At 41.6% G+C, this 18,972-nt stretch overlaps 1 protein-coding gene across 1 annotated transcript in view; it reads right to left on the reverse strand.

Moving 5' to 3' along the window:
- SAMD3 (sterile alpha motif domain containing 3) overlaps window positions 1–18,972 on the reverse strand; it is a 66,452-nt gene that overhangs the window by 32,250 nt on the left and 15,230 nt on the right. Inside the window, exons 4-5 of the mRNA XM_090031445.1 lie at window positions 17,461–17,646; window positions 17,022–17,106 (exon numbers count right to left, since the gene is read on the reverse strand). Coding sequence (XP_089887571.1) covers window positions 17,022–17,106; window positions 17,461–17,646 — 271 coding nt within the window. The remainder of the gene's footprint in view (window positions 1–17,021; window positions 17,107–17,460; window positions 17,647–18,972) is intronic.

An 18,972-nucleotide genomic window follows, 5' to 3' on the forward strand; every position in this document is an offset into this window, starting at 1 on the left:
AGTACTAGCAGAATATGTCGATGTACCTCAAGAGACAGCAGCAGGACAAACTTCAGAGGAACCAGACCACCATGGTTCACAGAGGTTCATCACATTCCAGAGCATCCACCAGTACCCACAGAGGAAGCTGATAACACCACACAAACTAAGAGTGGATGTGTGGTGAGATTGCCTGTGAAGTACAAGGACTATGTAATGGGATAGCGGTAAAGGCTAGACCCCACCGGTGAGCCAAGTGCTAGCAACCTCTGGTTCCACAATCCTGAAACATTCCATGTTAAAGTAGCACCTGATGAAAATCCAACTATTTAAGGGGCAGCTCCCAGGGTAAAGAAGGGGGATATTGTATATGGAATGTACCTTTAAGGGGCCAGCAGTCTCTCCCCCAGTGCCCTGTGGGTGTGGTTTGTGGTGGTGGGTAGTTGTAGTTCTCCCTGCAAGCTGTGAGCATGTGAGTTGCTGAATCCTGTTCCTAATAAAGTTAAAGCTGTTTACCACCGCACCAGTCTCTGCTGAATGCTGACTCGAGGACAGAACCCCAAAGGTATGGAGGTCTGAGTGCATACCGCATCCCTGAAACCCAATGGCATGGAGTAAACACTATACACCAAGCTGAGCCACAAGCCTCCTGGGCTCCACACAGACACCCCCACACTGCATTGCATAAGAGATTCCCCACCAATGCATCACATGTTAACATGTCCCACAGCCATTGCACCACTGGTCCACAAGGCCTCAGGCTCACCCTCAGCTCCCTGTGCTATGCCACTCCACTCCACTCCACCCCTAGGGATAAGGGCTTAGAGAACACCTATTGTGTAGGGTCCTTTGAGAGACTTAGACAAGAAAATGCCTCATCTGTTAATCCTAGTTGGGCTTAGGTGCCAAACAATCAAGACTTGCAAAGACAGCAGCAGTTCTGAACCTGCACAGAAGCAAAACTTTAGGTACTTTCAGAATTTTCCTGACAAAAGCTTGGGCATTCACTCTCAGTGAGGCACCTACAGCAGGATCATATACTTGGATTTTAGAGTTTTCATTCCACCAAGTACCACTTTAGGCACCAAAGTCTTATTATAAAGTTTTAATTGCTTTGGGTCTTTCATGAAGTGTTACACTTTATACTTGGAGAAGTGAACTTTGCATTCTCCCCTAAATGACATTCACTTCTCTCAGAACATTTTGGCTTTATTAGGAAATTACCAGTTTCAAGCCAATTTTCTCAGCAAGGCACTAAAGAAGTACTCACAGCAAAACTTCCAAAGAGCTGCTTTATTGTAGCTGGGCTGACTATCCATCCCCAACCCAATCACAGCACTTGGGAGGGGAACTGAGCCCAGGCTCAGTTCCCTTTGCCTGCACTGTGATCAGCTTCCTGCAGCCTGGTGATGGGAGCAAGGGAGAGCCAGGGCTGCGCTCCCAGCTGCTGTTGCAAACGCAGCTCTGGTTCTCCCCTGTCTCCCACCACCTTGCTGCTGGCTGCTTTGAAACTCAAAACTTTTGAAATGTTTGACTAGCCTTGTTTTGTTTCAAGGCTGTTTTGAAGCCCTTTGTTTCGATTCAATTTCACTCTTTCAAGCTCGAAATGAGTCAAAACAGTGTTGAATCAAAACAGCTGGTGAAATTTTGCACCATCTTACGTTTGGTTCATGAGAGATCCTATCAAAGAGCTGCATGGTCTCCTCCAAGGACTTCTAGCACACAAAGCCAAGCTGAGTAAACTGGACATCTGAAATGTCTGAATACTTAAGATGCAGTTCGACTTACAGATGCAACATTTCACACTGGACCCAAAGACTGCCAAGAAAAGTGAAATACAAACTACAAGTGATCACTCAAATTTTCTTCTCCCAGAATACAAGATGATGACCTCCTGCTAATATTCTACCACTTCATGAATTTAGGATCCCATCCTAATTATTTTAACAGGTCTGCTGGGATACAGTTACTGCATTTTTATTTCTCAGTAATACTGTACTCCTGATTCTGTAATAGGGAGCAGCTGTGATTACAACCACATAAAAAGACACACTATACAGCACTAGGAAAGTTTATCAGTGAAGACAGGGAAATACCAACGTTTTCCTCTTGCTTTCTCCCAGCACGTTCAGCTGCTTCTAAATACTGTCTCCAAAAGCCCTGTATCCGCCCTATCTGCTGGAGACAATATGGAAGGAATTCTTAGAAAATCAGGGCTCACACAAAGCTACCGCTAAACCATTCCTGTCCCCTTGATTTGGAAGCCCACCTGTTAGGCCATTCCCCAGGTTGAGAAAGACACTTTCTAAAAGGATTTGAACCCTTAGGAAAAGTGTCCCAAATCACAAGGCTACAGGCTACTCTGGGGTAGACTTTCGTTATCTTCTGCATGAAGCTGTTTCACTTTCTGTCACAAAGGTGGGGGGGGGGGGCGGCGCATACCCCAGGATGTCTGTTCAATCTTGCTCCCCAGACATCTCTGGTAGATAAAATCCCAGTTTAAACCAGCACTCAGTCTGGATCTTACAGCTTAGTTGGAGAAGTGCAGTGCCCAGCAATTTCATCTCCATGGAAATGAACTCCCCTAGCTGTCAAGTGTTCTGGAAACACACTTTCCCAGAGACAATCAGTAAAATATATAAAGCTGAACAACTTCTTAGATAGTCTCTGCATCCAGCGGTTACCAGCTCCCTCATCTGGTTCTTCCAGACTGTTACCATCTATTGCAGCTGTGGGACAGGAATTTGCCCTAAGGCAGAGGGTTAACTAAAAATCTTTCTCCTCAAAAGGCATCTTAGATACTTTAATATCTCCCCATCTTTATTTCTCTATTCAGTTTGCAGGGGAGAATTATGCAGATGATTTTCCTTCCCCCAGACAGGAATCTATTGAACAAGTTAGGTGCTTTCCATAATCTTTATTATACAGGTTTCCCTTGCTTTATGTGGGTTTTGTATGTGCAAATTTGCTTTTATGTGATGACCTTTTTTATATGAAAAATTCATTATATGTGAAGCAAATTCATTCTTATGTGATCAGTGTGGTGGAAGCCCACAGTCAGCTGCTTTGTGCGGTGCATTGTGGGAGTGACACACACCAAAATGTAGTCTCCCATATGGATCTGTGCTCCTCTCTCATTGTCTGCGACATGTGTTTCACTGTCCCCATTATGATAGTGCCCTGTGCTTGTGTGTACTGTCTGCTGTTGGTGGGTATAAAAATTGTCTCATGAAACTGGTAGAAATGGGTCTGGCGGTCAGTGCAGTCAAGGTCTTGGAACAAATCCCTATTTGTTACATTGTAAAACGGGTTCTCTTTATGCAAATTCAAGTTATGCACCATTTTCCAGGAACACATGTACAGCATAAAGCAAGGGAAACCTGTATTTAGGAAGACAGCAAATATTATAAACCCATAATCAGATTTCCCTCAGTTAATATTATATTCAAGTGGAAATGAGATACTTTCTAAGCAACATATATGCCATCATACAGTGCCTCTCTGCTGGGGCATAGCATTGGACAGGCAGAGTGATCTTTAAGAATGTATGAATGAAGAAACACTGATCTGACAATCCCAAAAAGACACACAAGCCTGTGGCAGAACACTTTAACCTCTCTGGACAGTCCATCTCTGACTTCAGAGTGGCTGTGCTTAGATGACAAAACTTTAAGAAACAACTTGAACGGGATGTTGAAGGACAAGACACCGCCCACAGACTAGATTATGTTAAATATGATCTAAACTGAGACTATAGATTCTTATCCCATTACTATAGCTTTTAAAAGTCCTATGTCTCCCAGTACTGTTTGATATACATTACTATTTTGTGTGCACATTACCAGAGATTGGCTTGCTCCCTGTAAACTAGTGTCTTTCTGAGGTGTGAACAAAAACCCTTATCTGCTTATAGTCTATTGAAGGCAAGGTTCTTTGAGTAGATGTGATATCTTTTATTAGGCCAAATGAGTAGTTGGAAAAAAGTTCTTGGCAAGCTTTCAGGTGCAGTCACCTTTCTTCAGGCATAGGGAGTCTGCTGTTCTAAGACTCCAAGGAATGAGAGAAACTAAGAGTGTGGCAGGATGTCAGTGAGAATGCAAATAGGTAGAAATTAAAAAGACAAAAGGTAAAGCAGAGAGGGGAGAGGGAAGAAAGCAGGGGGGGATGCTAAAAGGAGACAGTATAGTGATAGAATACAAGGTAGAAAAGAGGCTGTCAGTGAAAAAGGAAAAGGAAATAGTTGGAGATCAGGAAAACAGGAATGAGAGAAGCTCAAAGTGTGAAAGGATGTAGTGAAAATACAAATAGGTAAAAAAGGAAGAATGTAAGAGATCAGGTCGGGTAGGTACTTGGTGAATCAGATATCAGGCAGGTTGTAATGTGTTATAAAACCAATGTCTATACTGAGTCCATGAATTTTGTATCCAGTAAATTTATGAAGTGAAGTTCATAGGCTTGTCTGTGAAAGGTGTTTGTAAGCTCCCTTTGAGGATTAGAACTGAGAGATTGGAGAGGGAGTGATTGCCTTGTGCGAAGTGGGCACCCACCGGTAACTGGGTATTCTTGTCTTTGATAGATTTCCAGTGTGCATTCATTCTGGTGCGCAGTTGTTGGTTGGTTTCTCCTACGTATTTTCCATCAGAGCATTTGGTTCACTGGAGGAGATATATAGTAGACCCCCGTTTTACATGTATTTGACTTACCTGAGTCTCACCTTTGGGTGTTAATATTAATTCGCATAAACAGAAAAATACACCCCAAGACATGCCTTGCGAGATGACCAGGCTGAGTCAAATGGAGTTACATTCAGCTTGGGTTTCCAAGCAGGATTCTGGAGGCTCGCTCGGTCTCCGTCCTGCCGTTGTGGCAGCAGCATCTCTTCTTAATGCTCTCAGTTAAGAGCTTTCTTAACCCCTCGCACTTCATTAAGTGGCTGGTGTGTTCAAACTTTTGGATGGTTACCTAGCCTTCTTTGACAAAAACGACCCCAATCATGAAAGAAGTGCCAGGGTTGCCAGGCCGATGAAGGAAGCCAATGGAGCTTTACAAGAAGAAGTGGCACTATCTTGACTCAATCAATTGACCTTCAGCCCTCCACTTCTGGGCGAGAGCCCCTCAAATAAGTTTTTGTAACATAATAAATAAAGTATTGAAAAAAGTTTTATTTTGGTACCTTTGGTGTCATAAATGTGAGGTCTAAGGAACAGAACCCCTCACTTTTCTATTATTTCCTGTGGGAAAATTCACCTCGAGTCGCACAAATTTGATGTATGCAAGGTTTTTATACACATAAGTCAGGGTTCTACTGTACAACATTTCTGGAGGTGCAGGTATAAGATCCAGGAAGGGCCTGGTTCTGTTATGGGGTGTAGTTATTGTGGGGATGGTGGAGATGTGTTAGCAGGTTTTGCACTTGTCCTGTCATGGTCTGGATCCACTGGGTGTGGTTTGGGTCATAGGGAGTTTACTTCTGATGATGAGGTTAGCAGGATTCAGTGCTTGTTTAGAGGCTAGGATGGGTGGTTCTGGAAAGATCTCTTTAAGAGAGGGGTCTTCTTCTAGTATAGGTTGCAATTGTTTCAGGATTTTCTGTGCCAGTTCCAGGGAAGGGTGATATGTCATAACTAATGGTGTGTGATTTGTGGGGATTTTCTTTTTGTACTGCAGCACATCTTCACATGGGATCCAGGTGGCTCTTTCAAAAGTGTGATCACTCTCTCTGGAAGGTGTCCTTGTTGGCTGAATGCCCTTTTGAGATTTGTGAGGTGGCAGTCACGAATATTCTCCTCACTGCAAATTCAGTGGTATTGGAGAGCTTGGCTGTATATTACAGCTTTCTTGGTGTGTTTAGGGTGGTTGCTGGTTCTGTGTAGATATGCATGTTGGTCCACAGATTTCTTATATATGGTGGTTTAAATTTTACCATCTTGGATATTGATCATGGTGTCCAAAAAAAAAAAAATGCTGGTGTTAGAGTATTCAAGCGATATTCTAATGGAGAGGGGATGATTGTTGATTTTTTGGTGGAAATAAACCAGAGACTGCTGGGTTTCGGTGTAAATGATTAAGACATCATGTGTGTATTTCAGATATAATAAGGGTTTGATGGTACAGTTCTTGAGGAAGTCTTTTTCTAGGTGGGCCATAAAAAGTTTGGCAGATTGTGGGGCCATTTTGGTGCCCATAGCTGTGCCCATAGTCTAGAGGAAGTGTTTGTTGTTGAAGCTGAAGTTGTTGTGTGTGAGGATGAAATATATGAGTTCAGTGATATCCTGGGGTGTGTACACTGAGTTGTAATCTTGTTCTTGTAGATATTTGAGGCAGGCTTGGATGCCATCCTGGTGTGGGATGTTGGTGTATAGGCTAGTGACATCCATAGTGGTTAGCACGGTATTATTGCTGGGAAGGTGGTCTATGTTTTTGAGTTTTTGCAGGAAGTCAGTTGTGTCTTGGATGAACATAGGTCTTTGGGTGACAAGCAGTTTTAAGATGGATCTGATAAAACCTGATATTTCTTCTGTTAGGGTTTCATGGTTTGAAATGATAGGTTTGCCAGGGTTTCCTTCTTTGTGGATAACCTGTTGAAAAACATTCCTGGCCCTTGGTTTAAGTAAGGGTTTTAAAAAATACATTCATATTAAAACACCATAGTTCCCAAAAACTTAATTTATAAAACTGAATATAGCTTACCACTAGCTATAAATAGAGACCAAACACAACAGTAGTAACTTGAAGTTGAAAAAAATATTTGTGTATGGTAAGTAATATCCCTCCAGAATTAAGCACTGTGAATATATTCATCTGTGACACTTTGATACTGATTTTTTCAATTAAAATAAAATGTACAGGTAACCCTTGCCATTTGCAGGGGATATGTTCTTGTATCCCCCATGAACAGCAAAATTCATGAATAAGGCACTGAATTCATGAACGCAAACTACCTTCATGAATTCATGTGCCCCCAGCAGCTGGGGGGAAAGGGCCCAGCTCTGGCAGCGATGGTGGGAGCCTGGTGGTGGTGGTAGCAGGAGCCCAGTGGCAACAAACGCAGAGCTCCCAAGGAGCTCTGGTAAGTGTATAAAGCGTACTTATAATGTTGGTTTGGCATTTGCAAATAACGAGGATTTCCTGTATATGAATATTCAAGTGTTCTTGAAATGAAACAGCTCCATCAGAAGAAACTAAGAGTATGTGGCATGGTGACTGAGACACTCCCCTGTAAGACAGGCGTAGGTTCAATTCCCCTGATGCAGACAATAGGTCTAAACTCAAGCTTCACACATCATGGGTAGATGGACCACCAGTGTGTCCTCCTGATGCTTATTAAGAGAAAGGGTTAGCTTAGACACCTACATCCAGGAAAATGTCAGTGGCTGAGAACCTAGGTGGATGGAACACCTCCTGCAGCCCAGTGGTAATAAGAAAACTCTCCTAAAAGAGTAGTTTGGGTCATCCCCTCTACTTGGCATTTCCTTTTAGCTAGTTAAGGCAGTTCACTTTTCAGCATTAGTCCCATTCTTAACCATTCAGTATGCCTTATATAAAAAGTCTCTAAGCTACGAATTTGGGGATGCAGATTATATTAGACAGGTAAGTAATGAAAAATAGACACTGCACTGATACACTTTGCAAACACAAATCTTTTTGCAAATCTGGCTTTCACTCAGATTTAAACACAAGAACTACTGTTGAATCACTGCCTGATCTGAGCCTCAGGGTTAACAATAAAGCCCTTCTGTTCATTCAGTTTTACGCCAAAAGCATATCTGTATCTAAATACTTACACTTCTGTTTGAGGGTTGTTAGATTAAAAGAAAAATACACCATAAAAAGAAACTATGAGACACCTTAAGATACAGATAAACATCTACTGAGATTTTCAAAAGCTTGGAGGCAGGTGCCGAACTTCCATTACTATAATAAGAATAAGGTGCTTATACACTTCTAAAAATTCTACTGGAAGCCTACTGGCATTGTTAGATGTCTAAACCTGGATCCAAGCATTTGTATTTGGTTGCAAAGAGCCAAACAACTTGTATGTGTGTGCCTGAGAAAATACAACGTAAAAACATGAAATAAGAATTCTTAGCTTAGTATTTAAAACTTACTTAGTTTCTGAAATGTTTGGTAGATATTAAATATTTGGGAGAATATGATATATCCCAAAGATATATTTAAAAACCTATAAAAGTTGAGTATTTAAAAAATATTAATTTTAATTTTGGCTTTGTGTAGGTTTATCCTTTAGAAAGCTCCACTTGCTTGCTTTGGAGATGTGCTAGTTGATTTTTCTAATAAAAAGACTGACAAAATCTCTCCTGAAGTTCAAAATACTTTCCTATTTCATCCTCCTCTCCTTAGGGTCATCTTAACCTTTAATTTACATAATATTTGCATTATCTTAACTTGTGGTAGAAGTTAAGATAATAGATTCAGAGTTTATCTTAACCTCTACCACAAGTTAAGATAATGCAAATATGCATATTGCTCCCCACAATATAAACGCTCTTTTTTTCTAAAGAGTAAGCAGTTAGCTACATAGCTGTTTTGCTTTGTTTTGTTTTGTTTTAACAAGCACCATAAAAATCAGGAAGGCTTACAGCGTTCATGAGCAGAGAACAAGGATTACTCTGTGTGTATCTGACAGAGGAAGAAAAGGATTATAGTAAATTACTACATTTAATCTGCCTAGAGAATAAGCAGGTTGTACGCAACAGTTATATAATAAAAATATCAACAAAGAGATTCAGGGTTTCACTGCATTAGTACTGCAGAAGAATCCTGAATTTGGAAGCATGGATTGTTATATAGGAGGTAGGATTTATCAGTTTCCTCCATTTTACCCCTCCCTCCCCCAAATTACATTTGATAAAATTTACTTTTTGAAGCTTGATATGTTTCCCTAGATGCTGGCTAAAATAAACTGAAGTGAGGTTACTGACTGCCCACATCCAGATCTGTGGAATATTTAGCCCTGAAAGAAAGGGTACCACAAATAAAACAGTACTTTACAAGCAAAATCCCTTTCTCTCTCTCTCGCGCACACACATGCGTACACAGAAGGACCAAGACACCACCTCCAAATAACCAAGAGCATGATCTGGTCATGACTTGTGAGCCATATACATGGGTGACTAGCAAAACAGGGACTTAAACACAGCTATGCCACATCCCAGGTGATGGCCCTAATCACTGGCTTCTGGAGTCAGTCTTGTCAGTGAGAGCTTAATTAATTATACAAAGTGGTTCAACCCAGTGGGGAAACAGAGATCCATCCCATAATAGCCTATTGTGTATGCAGTACCAACTAAAAATGAAGGTATTATCACAGGCTTTTATTCAACCCACACTCTGACCTCAGCTTTGAATCTACATGTTTTTAAGAAGTCTTTTGGTACAGAAATTAAATATATACTTAGCTTCTATATTGCAATCAATTCAGTGTAAAAATGTAATTCAAGATCCACTCCCACCTTTTAAAGCAATTTACTATTCATATTCTACCTCTGTAACGTGTGTATGTGCGCACACATAGGCACACATGTATTTTACAACAAAAAAGCAAGTGATACAAAAGGAGTAGTGACTGTTTAACAGGGACAGAGGAAGATGTAAAATACAGGTTAAAACAGAGCCTGTAATTAATTCTTTTTGGAATGGGAGGGGGAAAAAAAAAAAAAAGAGTGCTGCAAACAGTTTTGCCTCCTCCAAATTTAAGCCCTTTTTTAAAAAACAAAACAGTATGTGAATATATAGATAAAGGGCCAGGTTCTGCCACTTGATCCTATAAAACTGACTGCAGTAGTTGTGTGCATGTATCAGAGGTGCATTTGGTCTCCCATGTTGCAACAGAAATCATGGGCGTCTCAACTGTAATAACTATGCTGTCCAAATAAGGTGCCAGGTTGCATTTCCTGCATATGTTGGGTACACTACCCTGCAAGCCAGAAGCAGTATAGCTGCATTGGCACACATCTCAACAGCTCTGCCTCTCAGCAGAGATTACTGGTGTCCACACAGCATTGCTCCAAAGTGGCTTCACTGTTTCCAATTCAGAGGCAGCACATGCCTAGTCAAAGAGCGTCCCGACAAGACTGTTAAAAAAAAACTGGGTATAACTGCTGGGCTAAAGTACTGTTTTTCTAAGGTAAACAGTTTCAACCTGGACAAAAAAAACCAAGATATTTTAAATCGCTTCTGGAGGTTGCGGGGGCGGCCGTGATCCCGCTAGCACCCCCTGCCGTGTCCAGTTAGGTGATTCAGGACCCTCAACTTGCCCGCCACGTCTTTGATGTTCTAAGTTCAGTAAGGGAGGCTGCCTTGTCTTGCCTTGGACACTACTCCACACTATGCCCCATTACGATTGGGGTGCCCCAGTGCACCCCTGCCTTATGGGTGATGCATGCCTCCAACCTCCCCTTTAGCACGCCCCATCCTTGCAGTTCTTCGTGGATGATATCTGATCCTTCTGTCTCCCTGCGCCCTGCCTGGCGCCTCTGGGTTAGCCTCACAACCAGCGCCCATTTGTCTGGTGCCTCTGGGTTTGTCTCACCCAGGCTACACCCCACTGGAGCCTGTCTTACTCTTCCCGCGCTCGCCGCCCTCTCTGGGGCCTCGCTCGCACGTTTCCCCGCACTCGGGGCTCAGGTGGCCGCAGCTGTGCCTGGCCCCTCGACCCTTTCCTGGGTCGCATGCCCCACTGGGCAAAATACCACCCTCATGGGCTGGGGTCCAAAACCCCGCACACCAGGCCTCTCCAGCACAAACAGCTGAGCCCCACTAGCACCGCTCACTGTGCCACTACTGGGCACCCAGGACCCCCAGATTATTGGGGAGCTCCCGTGAGGCCTCCTCACACCCCTACACCCTCACCCAGTTCTCCAGTGTAACAATAACAAAACCTCAGCCAAGCAGCTGCAACATAAGCAAAAAGCTCACCAGCTTATAACATAAACCACACCCAACACTGGCTCTCACCAATACCTTTCTCAGGGGTTCTCTCCCTCCCCTCGCATCACTGCAGCAGCCAAACTGATACCGTAAGCACTCTAACTCTGGCCAGAGGGGAATTACTCACTAGGCTCTGGCCTGGGCTGTTTATAAAGGCCTGGCCCAGCTCACTTCTAGCCAGCTGACCAACATTAGTTGCCCTGGCAACCCTCACCTGTGCTGCCCTATTAATTGGCAGCTGTCCTTATTACTGTTGCTAGTAGCGAGCAATCCAGTGCTCTGCTACATGCTGTTTTGTGCTCTCATTTTTGTCAGCGGCCGCAAAGCTCCATTCATTCAGTGGCATAAGTTTTCTCAGGCATCAGTGTAACCCAGGGATCCCCTTACTTTAAGGGAGAAACAGCCACAGGGAAGTCCCAAGGGGAGGGAAGGTTGTTCATTAATGGCTGCAGAGGAGTACCCAGCACAGACCCACAAGTTACAAGTATCTATTGCAGGGCTAGTGGCTCAACAATAGGGCTAGGAACAGAAGTTACACATAAACAGGTTTAAGTCATCAGCAACTATTTTAAACCTGTAACAGAAGAGAAGCTCAGTGCACATAAACCAGTTTCAAAATGGCCAAAACTGGTTTAGATGAACTTGGTTGAATGTAGTATTAGACTTAACTGATTTAGGTCAAGCTGGTCTATGGGACTACTGTCTCAGACCCCTTCTAGGTTTAAGTTAAATCACAGTCCTTCAGCATCCCAGCATGCTTTCCAGCCCTGGGCTGGGCTGTGCTGTCTGCTCAACCACAGAAGGGTTGTGGGTGGTTGTGGAGGCAGGGACTGCCTCCCCTTTTCCCCTTTCCTGGCAAACCCCAGCTTGGATCTGGGGCCAGGGAAGGGGGTTAAACTTCCTTTCCCCTGAGTACAGAGCTCCCTTGCTCTGCTAAAAACTTACTGCAGGCTGAGATTGTGGACTACAAATTCCAGAGGCACCTGGAAGCAGGAAACGGAAGTGATGAGAAACCCTGCAGAATCCTATTGTTGTAATTCTGGACTGCAAATCTCACAGACCTTGGGGGCAGCAAGAAAAAAAAGCAAACACACAACCTATGCTGGCCGTATGTCAGAGAGCTGTGCACACCCCAGCTTTTGGCCTGAGCCACTGCAGGTAAGTAGCTGCATTTCCTGAATCAAAAGTTAATGTGTGTCCAGTTGTTTCTCAGTTTAATATCTTCAGCTTAGACTAAACTGCAAAGACTGAATCGATTTAGCCTTGTGGCTTTTGACTGTCTGTACTTAGCCTAGGATGGTAGGGCAGAGTCCTGCTTGCGCAGCAAGGGCACTGCTAGAGAGTAGCAGCACTACGCTGCCCTGGAGACTGTCAGGCCTAAGTGGAAATGCCTAACTGGAAGGGGTGGAGCTTGTAAAGCCTCATAAAGCCAGTCCCTGAGGCCAGACAGGCAGTCTGGCTCTGCAGGTGGCCAGGAGGTAACATTCAGGCTATTTCAAATCAATGTGAACCAAAGGAAAGCAACCCTCAGAGTGCCCTGACAGTATTTTTTCTTTATACCAAGAGAAATCCAGTCCCAAAGATTGGACTGATCTCAACTGTAGTCAATACGGAAGGTTTAAAACTGTATTATAATCTGGGGTTCACCACTTCCAGATTCAAACAAAAACAACACTTATATTCTAATAAAAATAAAAATGATATACCTAGTGTAAACAAGACTGAAAACTGCTAACACAACACACCCTACAGAGTTGGATTAATATGAACTAAATAAAAGTCATTACAACAAGACTTTGAAGTTAGTTTACAATTTGTTTCATCTGATCTAGTTTTGAAAAGGCCAGGTCAATGTTCAAATGAACAAGATGAAACTCTAAACTAGGATGTCCAACTCACCTTGCGTCCCAGGCCAAATCTGGGCCATGAGTCTCCAGGTGGGATAGACCTGGCCCAGACCACAGAACAAGTGGCAGTAGCCACCATAGCAGCAGTGGGGCAAGCAGCTGCAGGCCAGGCAGCTAGACTTGTGCTGTGGCACAAGTGGTAATGAGTCAAGCAGTGGTGGGGCAAATGAGACAGACCTCACTCTTCCTCCTAATGTTGATGGCCACATCAACCAGAGGCCCAGACCCTGCTGGTCATGTGCCCAAGTTCCCTGGCTCTCTAGTAGCTCTGCAGCCTGGATGGAAGAGCTTCACAGACTGGATGTTAGATACCTCTGCTCAAAGCCATCCTCAAAACAGGAACTCTGAGCAAAGATCCAAATTCACTCACATCCCTTGCAAGGGTTTCACTCTATTGCACGATCAAAAACACAGCCCTAAGCTTCCCTGCTTAATTTGGCTGATCCGTGGCTGCCCCAAAGAACCTCTTCCACTGAACTCAACACTTTCCCTATGTATTCACTTCCATCTTACATGAAGATAACCAGGCTAACATGCCAAGGTATTCAAGCAGAAATTACCATGAATTGAACCTGAGTTTTAGGTCCTAAGCCAGAGGTAGCTCAAGAGAAAACCCTAAACACACTAGTGCTACACTTCAAGTATTTGTGAACAAAGGAAAAGGGTTAGGGAGCAGAGAGAAATTCCATTTGAAAGCCAACTGTTCCAAATTTTGGAGAATACTTTAGCTTGTCTTTACAGCAAATTGCTTTTTTGACAGAAAAGTCTCTTAATACTTTCCTGATTACTGAAAGCTGAATGCATTTTTGCAGGAAAGGATTTTGCCCACTCGGAGTGTTACTAACAGATTTTAAGTCAATTTCTGTCAAGGCACCTCTTAAAATTGACTTAAATTGGTGGAGAATAAGTTTTATAGCTTATATAATGTTATATGTGAAGTTTCCTCCCCTAATTTGACATTTCCCAAAATAAATACAGGCAGCCAGCATTAAAAATTGGTATCATAACTGCAGAATTATTTGGTTGTTCAGTATCTTTAACTTCTGCTGCTGGTTTTGAATCAGAGATATCTAAACTTCACTTTATGGTTACTTTTAATCAAAAGTCTTATTGAGCTTTTTATATATGGGATTGCCATTTTTATTCACTCACGTTCACTATGCCTAACTTGCATGTTTCCCCTTGCTAAATATAAAACTTGCATACAAAGTGACTTTCAGAAAACCAAGGATAATGTTTGACTCATCCAACATTAGTTTTCTAATATCTAAGTGCCCATTAAGGCCTTTGAACCATGTTTGGTATAACCATTTTTAAACACCACATAGACCAGAATACCTATACTATCTAAGAAAGATTCTTTTTCTCTCTTCCCCAGTTTTGATACATACTATATAGAAGTGAAAAATCCCCCTTGAAAAAAAAATCCTTAAATAAGTTAAAGCATTGGGTTTCTCTCCTAAATCCCATTATGGAGGAGAAGGGGGCAGAGTTTGTGTTCCCATATGTGTTCCCACTCTTCACTTTGGTGATACCTAGGAGTGCTCACAATGTTTTCTATGACAATATCTTCCTGTCAGTAATATGTGCTTCAGTGTTACCGGGCTTTTTAGAATTGCTCTCCAAATGTTTTTTCCCTCCTCATCTTTCTTTGCCAAAATTCCAAATAATTGGAATTGAATGTTTTGACTTTCCATTCCAATTCAAAATGAAACCTAATTTTGAAATGAGTTTTCTGTTGGCTCAGTTTCATTCCTCCAGCACAAACATGCATCTTCTCATAGCTAAATTGCCACAGCCCTGCCCTTGCACAAAACTACCTTCATGAATAGGAGGTGCAATGCCCTTTCAGTTCCCCATAGAGTACTTACTCCACCAACGAGGCTTGCATCTCCTTGGGTGGCAAGATGCTCCAAAGTACAGATGTGGAAGTAAACATAGCCCAATACTTCTGCAAGGTATTGGGTTAAGCTCTCAGCAGTCTCAGACAAGTGGGCACCTACACATGGGGTGGACCTCTGCTCCGATATGTAATAATTAGCACATCAGAGCAGACTCAGTTAATCAAGTCTGTTGCAAGTCTGCTGGAGCATGCTAATTAGCGCTCTCCAGCAGCCTCTGTGTCATGTGTATTCAGCGTCCCCACACTTGAAAACATTTGTGAAGAAAATGAAAGGGATAGGGCACAGGGAGAAATTCCATTTTAAGGCCAACTATTCCAAATTTTGGAGGATGCTTTACATTGTCTTTACAGCAAACTGCTTTTTTGACAGAAAAATCTGTTAACACTTTCCTACTTACTGAAGCACAGGATGCTGAATACATGTGACACTGCAGACAGTTTAATTAGTGCCCCTCCTCGCCTTCCATACACACATGTATAGATACCCAATGTTACTGTTTCATTTACACTTGGATCATGTTTTTGTGCCTTTGCCAACTCCACCTTTATCTATCCCCATACAGCCTGACAAACTGTCTAACCAAACTTGGCTCTATACTTTTCAGCCGCCCATGTTCTATTTTCTTAATCTGTAATTTAGTCAGGGCATGCAATTTTGTAACTTTTTTTTTTTTTACATTTACTTTTTTGAGGGTACAGTCCTCCAGGAATTAAACTCCTCCTTTACCTCTGAGTTGCTTTTCCTGTAATATTTAGGAAAGACTCTGGGTATGGACAAATGTATGTTTGTAACAGCTTCTAAAGTGGGGAAGGAGATATTGCTCAGGAGTATGCAGCAGCTACTATATCTGCATGGGACTTACAGTAATACATATTGGATAAATCACCCTAGCTTTGAATCTGGATAAGTAGCCAAACTCTGACTGTATCTTCTTTCGACTGGTACAGCAAACCAGCTGTTGGCATCCAGGGTGAAATCTCCCTCCCCACTTGAAGCTGTTCCAGTTGTATTTTTGTCTATACCCTTTCTCTGTGCCTGCTCAGAGGCTGGAGGTAATTACTAATTGTCTCAAACATCAGGACTCTGGAACACAAACATGTTCTCCAAATCCAAGACTTGTGGATAAACAAGTGTTTCTGATTTGACAATCGTATTATCTGAATAGGGTTATTTGGGGGTGGGGGGGCGTTAAACATAGCTGAATGTTTAACATATCCGACAAGATGCTTGAATCAGTGTTACCATAAGCAGCAACAATAAGCAAAAAGAATTATCAACTTTTGCACACCCAGGACATTTTTAGAAGTGACAGTAGAAGCATCCTCTTCCTGGCCTGTTCAGCTCATTTACTAGGGGATTAAAATATTCCTTTCTTTTCAGGATTTATAAATCCAGTCTTGCAAGTTCTCAAGATTTTCTTGAAAATCTTAAGATAAACACCTTTTACTCTTAAAGCCCCAGCTGCTGAAAGACATATTTCAGTTTTAAAAAAACCTGCATTTACAACTATCACTTGGCAAAAAAGTGATGTGAAGTCTCTCTCTCATATATATTTCTAGACCATGGGAATAAAAATATTAGCCTAAAACTAAGAATGTTTCCTCCTCCTACTCTGCTTCCTGATGAAGCCATAGACAAAACCACAATGGTGCTATTCAGAGCTATGCTTTTATTTTGTCCAAGTATCTCTGTCCCTGCCACATTTAAAGATAGCAGCAGCTACTATGACTACTGATTTAGATTGAGAACAGCAGCACATAAGGTATCATAATATATTTCAAGAACAGGAGTCAAAAAAACCCAAACTCATTCAATAATGGATATGTATTTCCCATTCTGACACATTTTTCTACTCGCCTAAGTAGTATCACCACCAGTATTTTTTTTTAATCAATGCACATTTAATACTTATCTAATTGAGGCCCTCAGGAGAAAAAGCAAATTACAGAGGAAGTAAAATCCCTCCCAAGCAACAAGTATGTAATTTTTCAGTAGTATTATGTGGATGCCTGTATAATCTGACAGTGAACTGATAAGCAGCCTGTAATTTGATTAATCCTATGCAACTGCTGGTGTCTAAATTAAACTCGATTTGGCATACATCTCTAAAAGCAGCAGCTTCCATTCTATGCAGAAAGAAAGAAAGAAAGAAACAAAAACACCTGGTGTGCGTCCCTTGAACTAAATCAACTCCTCTTGTACATTTTGATTAAAAAAATGTTTTCCAGTATGAGCGTTCTTAAGATAACAATCTGAAAACTGTACTATTTGCAATACTTACAAAACCATTCCCATCCTCATCAAGAAATGGATATGCCTGAAGCAATGCATTGACAACAATGTTATACTGCTGACTGTTTGGATATCTGTTTGAACAAGATGAAGAGCAGATATGAATTGTTTGCATTTTTGGCACTTTGTCTTCAATCTGAAATGCATAATGTAGGTATGGTCAACTGATGCAGTATTTCTGACATATTTCATATTAAATTGCATTAAAGAAAAGGTTATCCTAAAAGTATTGCATGGGGAGAACCTTTAGAATTTAAGCCAAAGTCCACTAAAGCCAGAAGTCTTTTCATTCACTTCAAAGAGCTTGGAATCAACACTCTTCATCATTTAAATCTCACATAGAAAATGGCTTAGAATCATCTGAGAAAGTTCATTTCACAGTCTGTTGACAACTCCAAAAAGAGCAAATTCAAAACAGCTGTACTTACAGTGATCCTTCCAGGTATTTTGTCATGTCTGCCTGTAAAAATTCAATAATCCTTATTCTCATGCTGTGGTCAGGGCACTTTCTTTCTGCTAATATACATTTGACATCATAAGGGAACTCAGGCAAAATGTATGAATTTGTCCACTGCAGTGTCTTATGTCTTGCAAAAACAGGCTTCATATTTTTTCTAGAGAAAGAGAGAGAGAGAGATGAAATTAGCCAAATTTATCAGATTCTAAAATAGTTACATTTTTCCTATGTTGGAAATAGTGGGAGGAAGAGAGGGGAGGAAGCACACCACAAACCACATGCTTTTATACAAAAGAAATCTATGACCATACTGGTTAGAAGTCATTAGTTTACTTTTCCTGTCTCAGTCCCTATAGTAGAAAAATAAAGCTGCATTTACAGCATGCAATAAAGTCTTTGAAGATGTTAGAACACTTGCATGTTAAATCAAGTGCTAGGAAAAGACTGCCAAACATGTGATCAGTAACCAAATGTGCACAAAGTATGTTTTATGCCAGAACCTATGTGGATACTTGTTTTTAACAATCAATGTTTCACTGCAATCAGGAAGTGTGAATGATACTATGTTTATGAAAAATATCAAGATGCAAAAACAAACAAATGTCTCAGAACTGCAAGAGGCAGTCTAAGTTTTAAAGATGCTAGAAGCCCTGCAAGTTCAATGGCTCTCATGAATTGCTGAATGAATTTCAACTGGCATCTTGTGAGAGTGTATTGAGAGTTATGGAAATTTCCTTTTAAAATAAGATTAGCACAAGCTGTGACTGAAATTTCCTTTTAAAATAGGATTAGCACAAACCGTGACTGAATTAACAATGACAATTATTAAGGCAATTATATAAGGAAGGTGAAAGAGAGACTAAACCAGTGGTTCTCAACCTTCTTAGATTCAAGATGCCCCATAGAAGATGTCAGCTCTTAGTTTGCACCCCATTTTTGACTACAGAAAAATAACAGAGGAATTCTTTTGTTGCAAAGAAAGATCACAGGTCAAGATGTTGTGACACTAAGGATACTTATTTAAAATCTCTGGGTTTATCTTGTGAATCATGTTTACACACCTAACAGTATTAACATTGTGTGGCACCACATAGCACCCTTGGAAGAATCACTGGACTAGTCTGAGGTCTAACACAAAATATACATCTTTTCATGTCTCAAGTTCTCTCCACAGAAGCCACTAAGCCACAGGTCTGCCGGCATTTCTATATCAACCAGAAGCATGGGAGAAACAAACAAACAAGAGTTGCACCTAACCAATGTAGCTATGCTAGTAAAACCCCCACTGTAGAAGCTAACAGCTTTTGTTAGCTAAGCATTCATTCAGAGGGATGGTGAAGTGGCAAAGCTATTATGGCAGGAAAAAACCCCTTTCTATGTACTTCTCTAGGTTACAAAGCTCTGCAGGGCCTGCTGACTGGCTGCTGAGGATAGCAAGCTTCCACCTTTGGCATCAGCCTGTAAACCAGCCAACAATTCTGCC

The sequence above is a fragment of the Crocodylus siamensis genome, chromosome 1 (genome assembly GCF_052110815.1).
Source record: "Crocodylus siamensis isolate JL-2025a chromosome 1, ASM5211081v1, whole genome shotgun sequence".
NCBI classification, from domain to species: domain Eukaryota; kingdom Metazoa; phylum Chordata; order Crocodylia; family Crocodylidae; genus Crocodylus; species Crocodylus siamensis.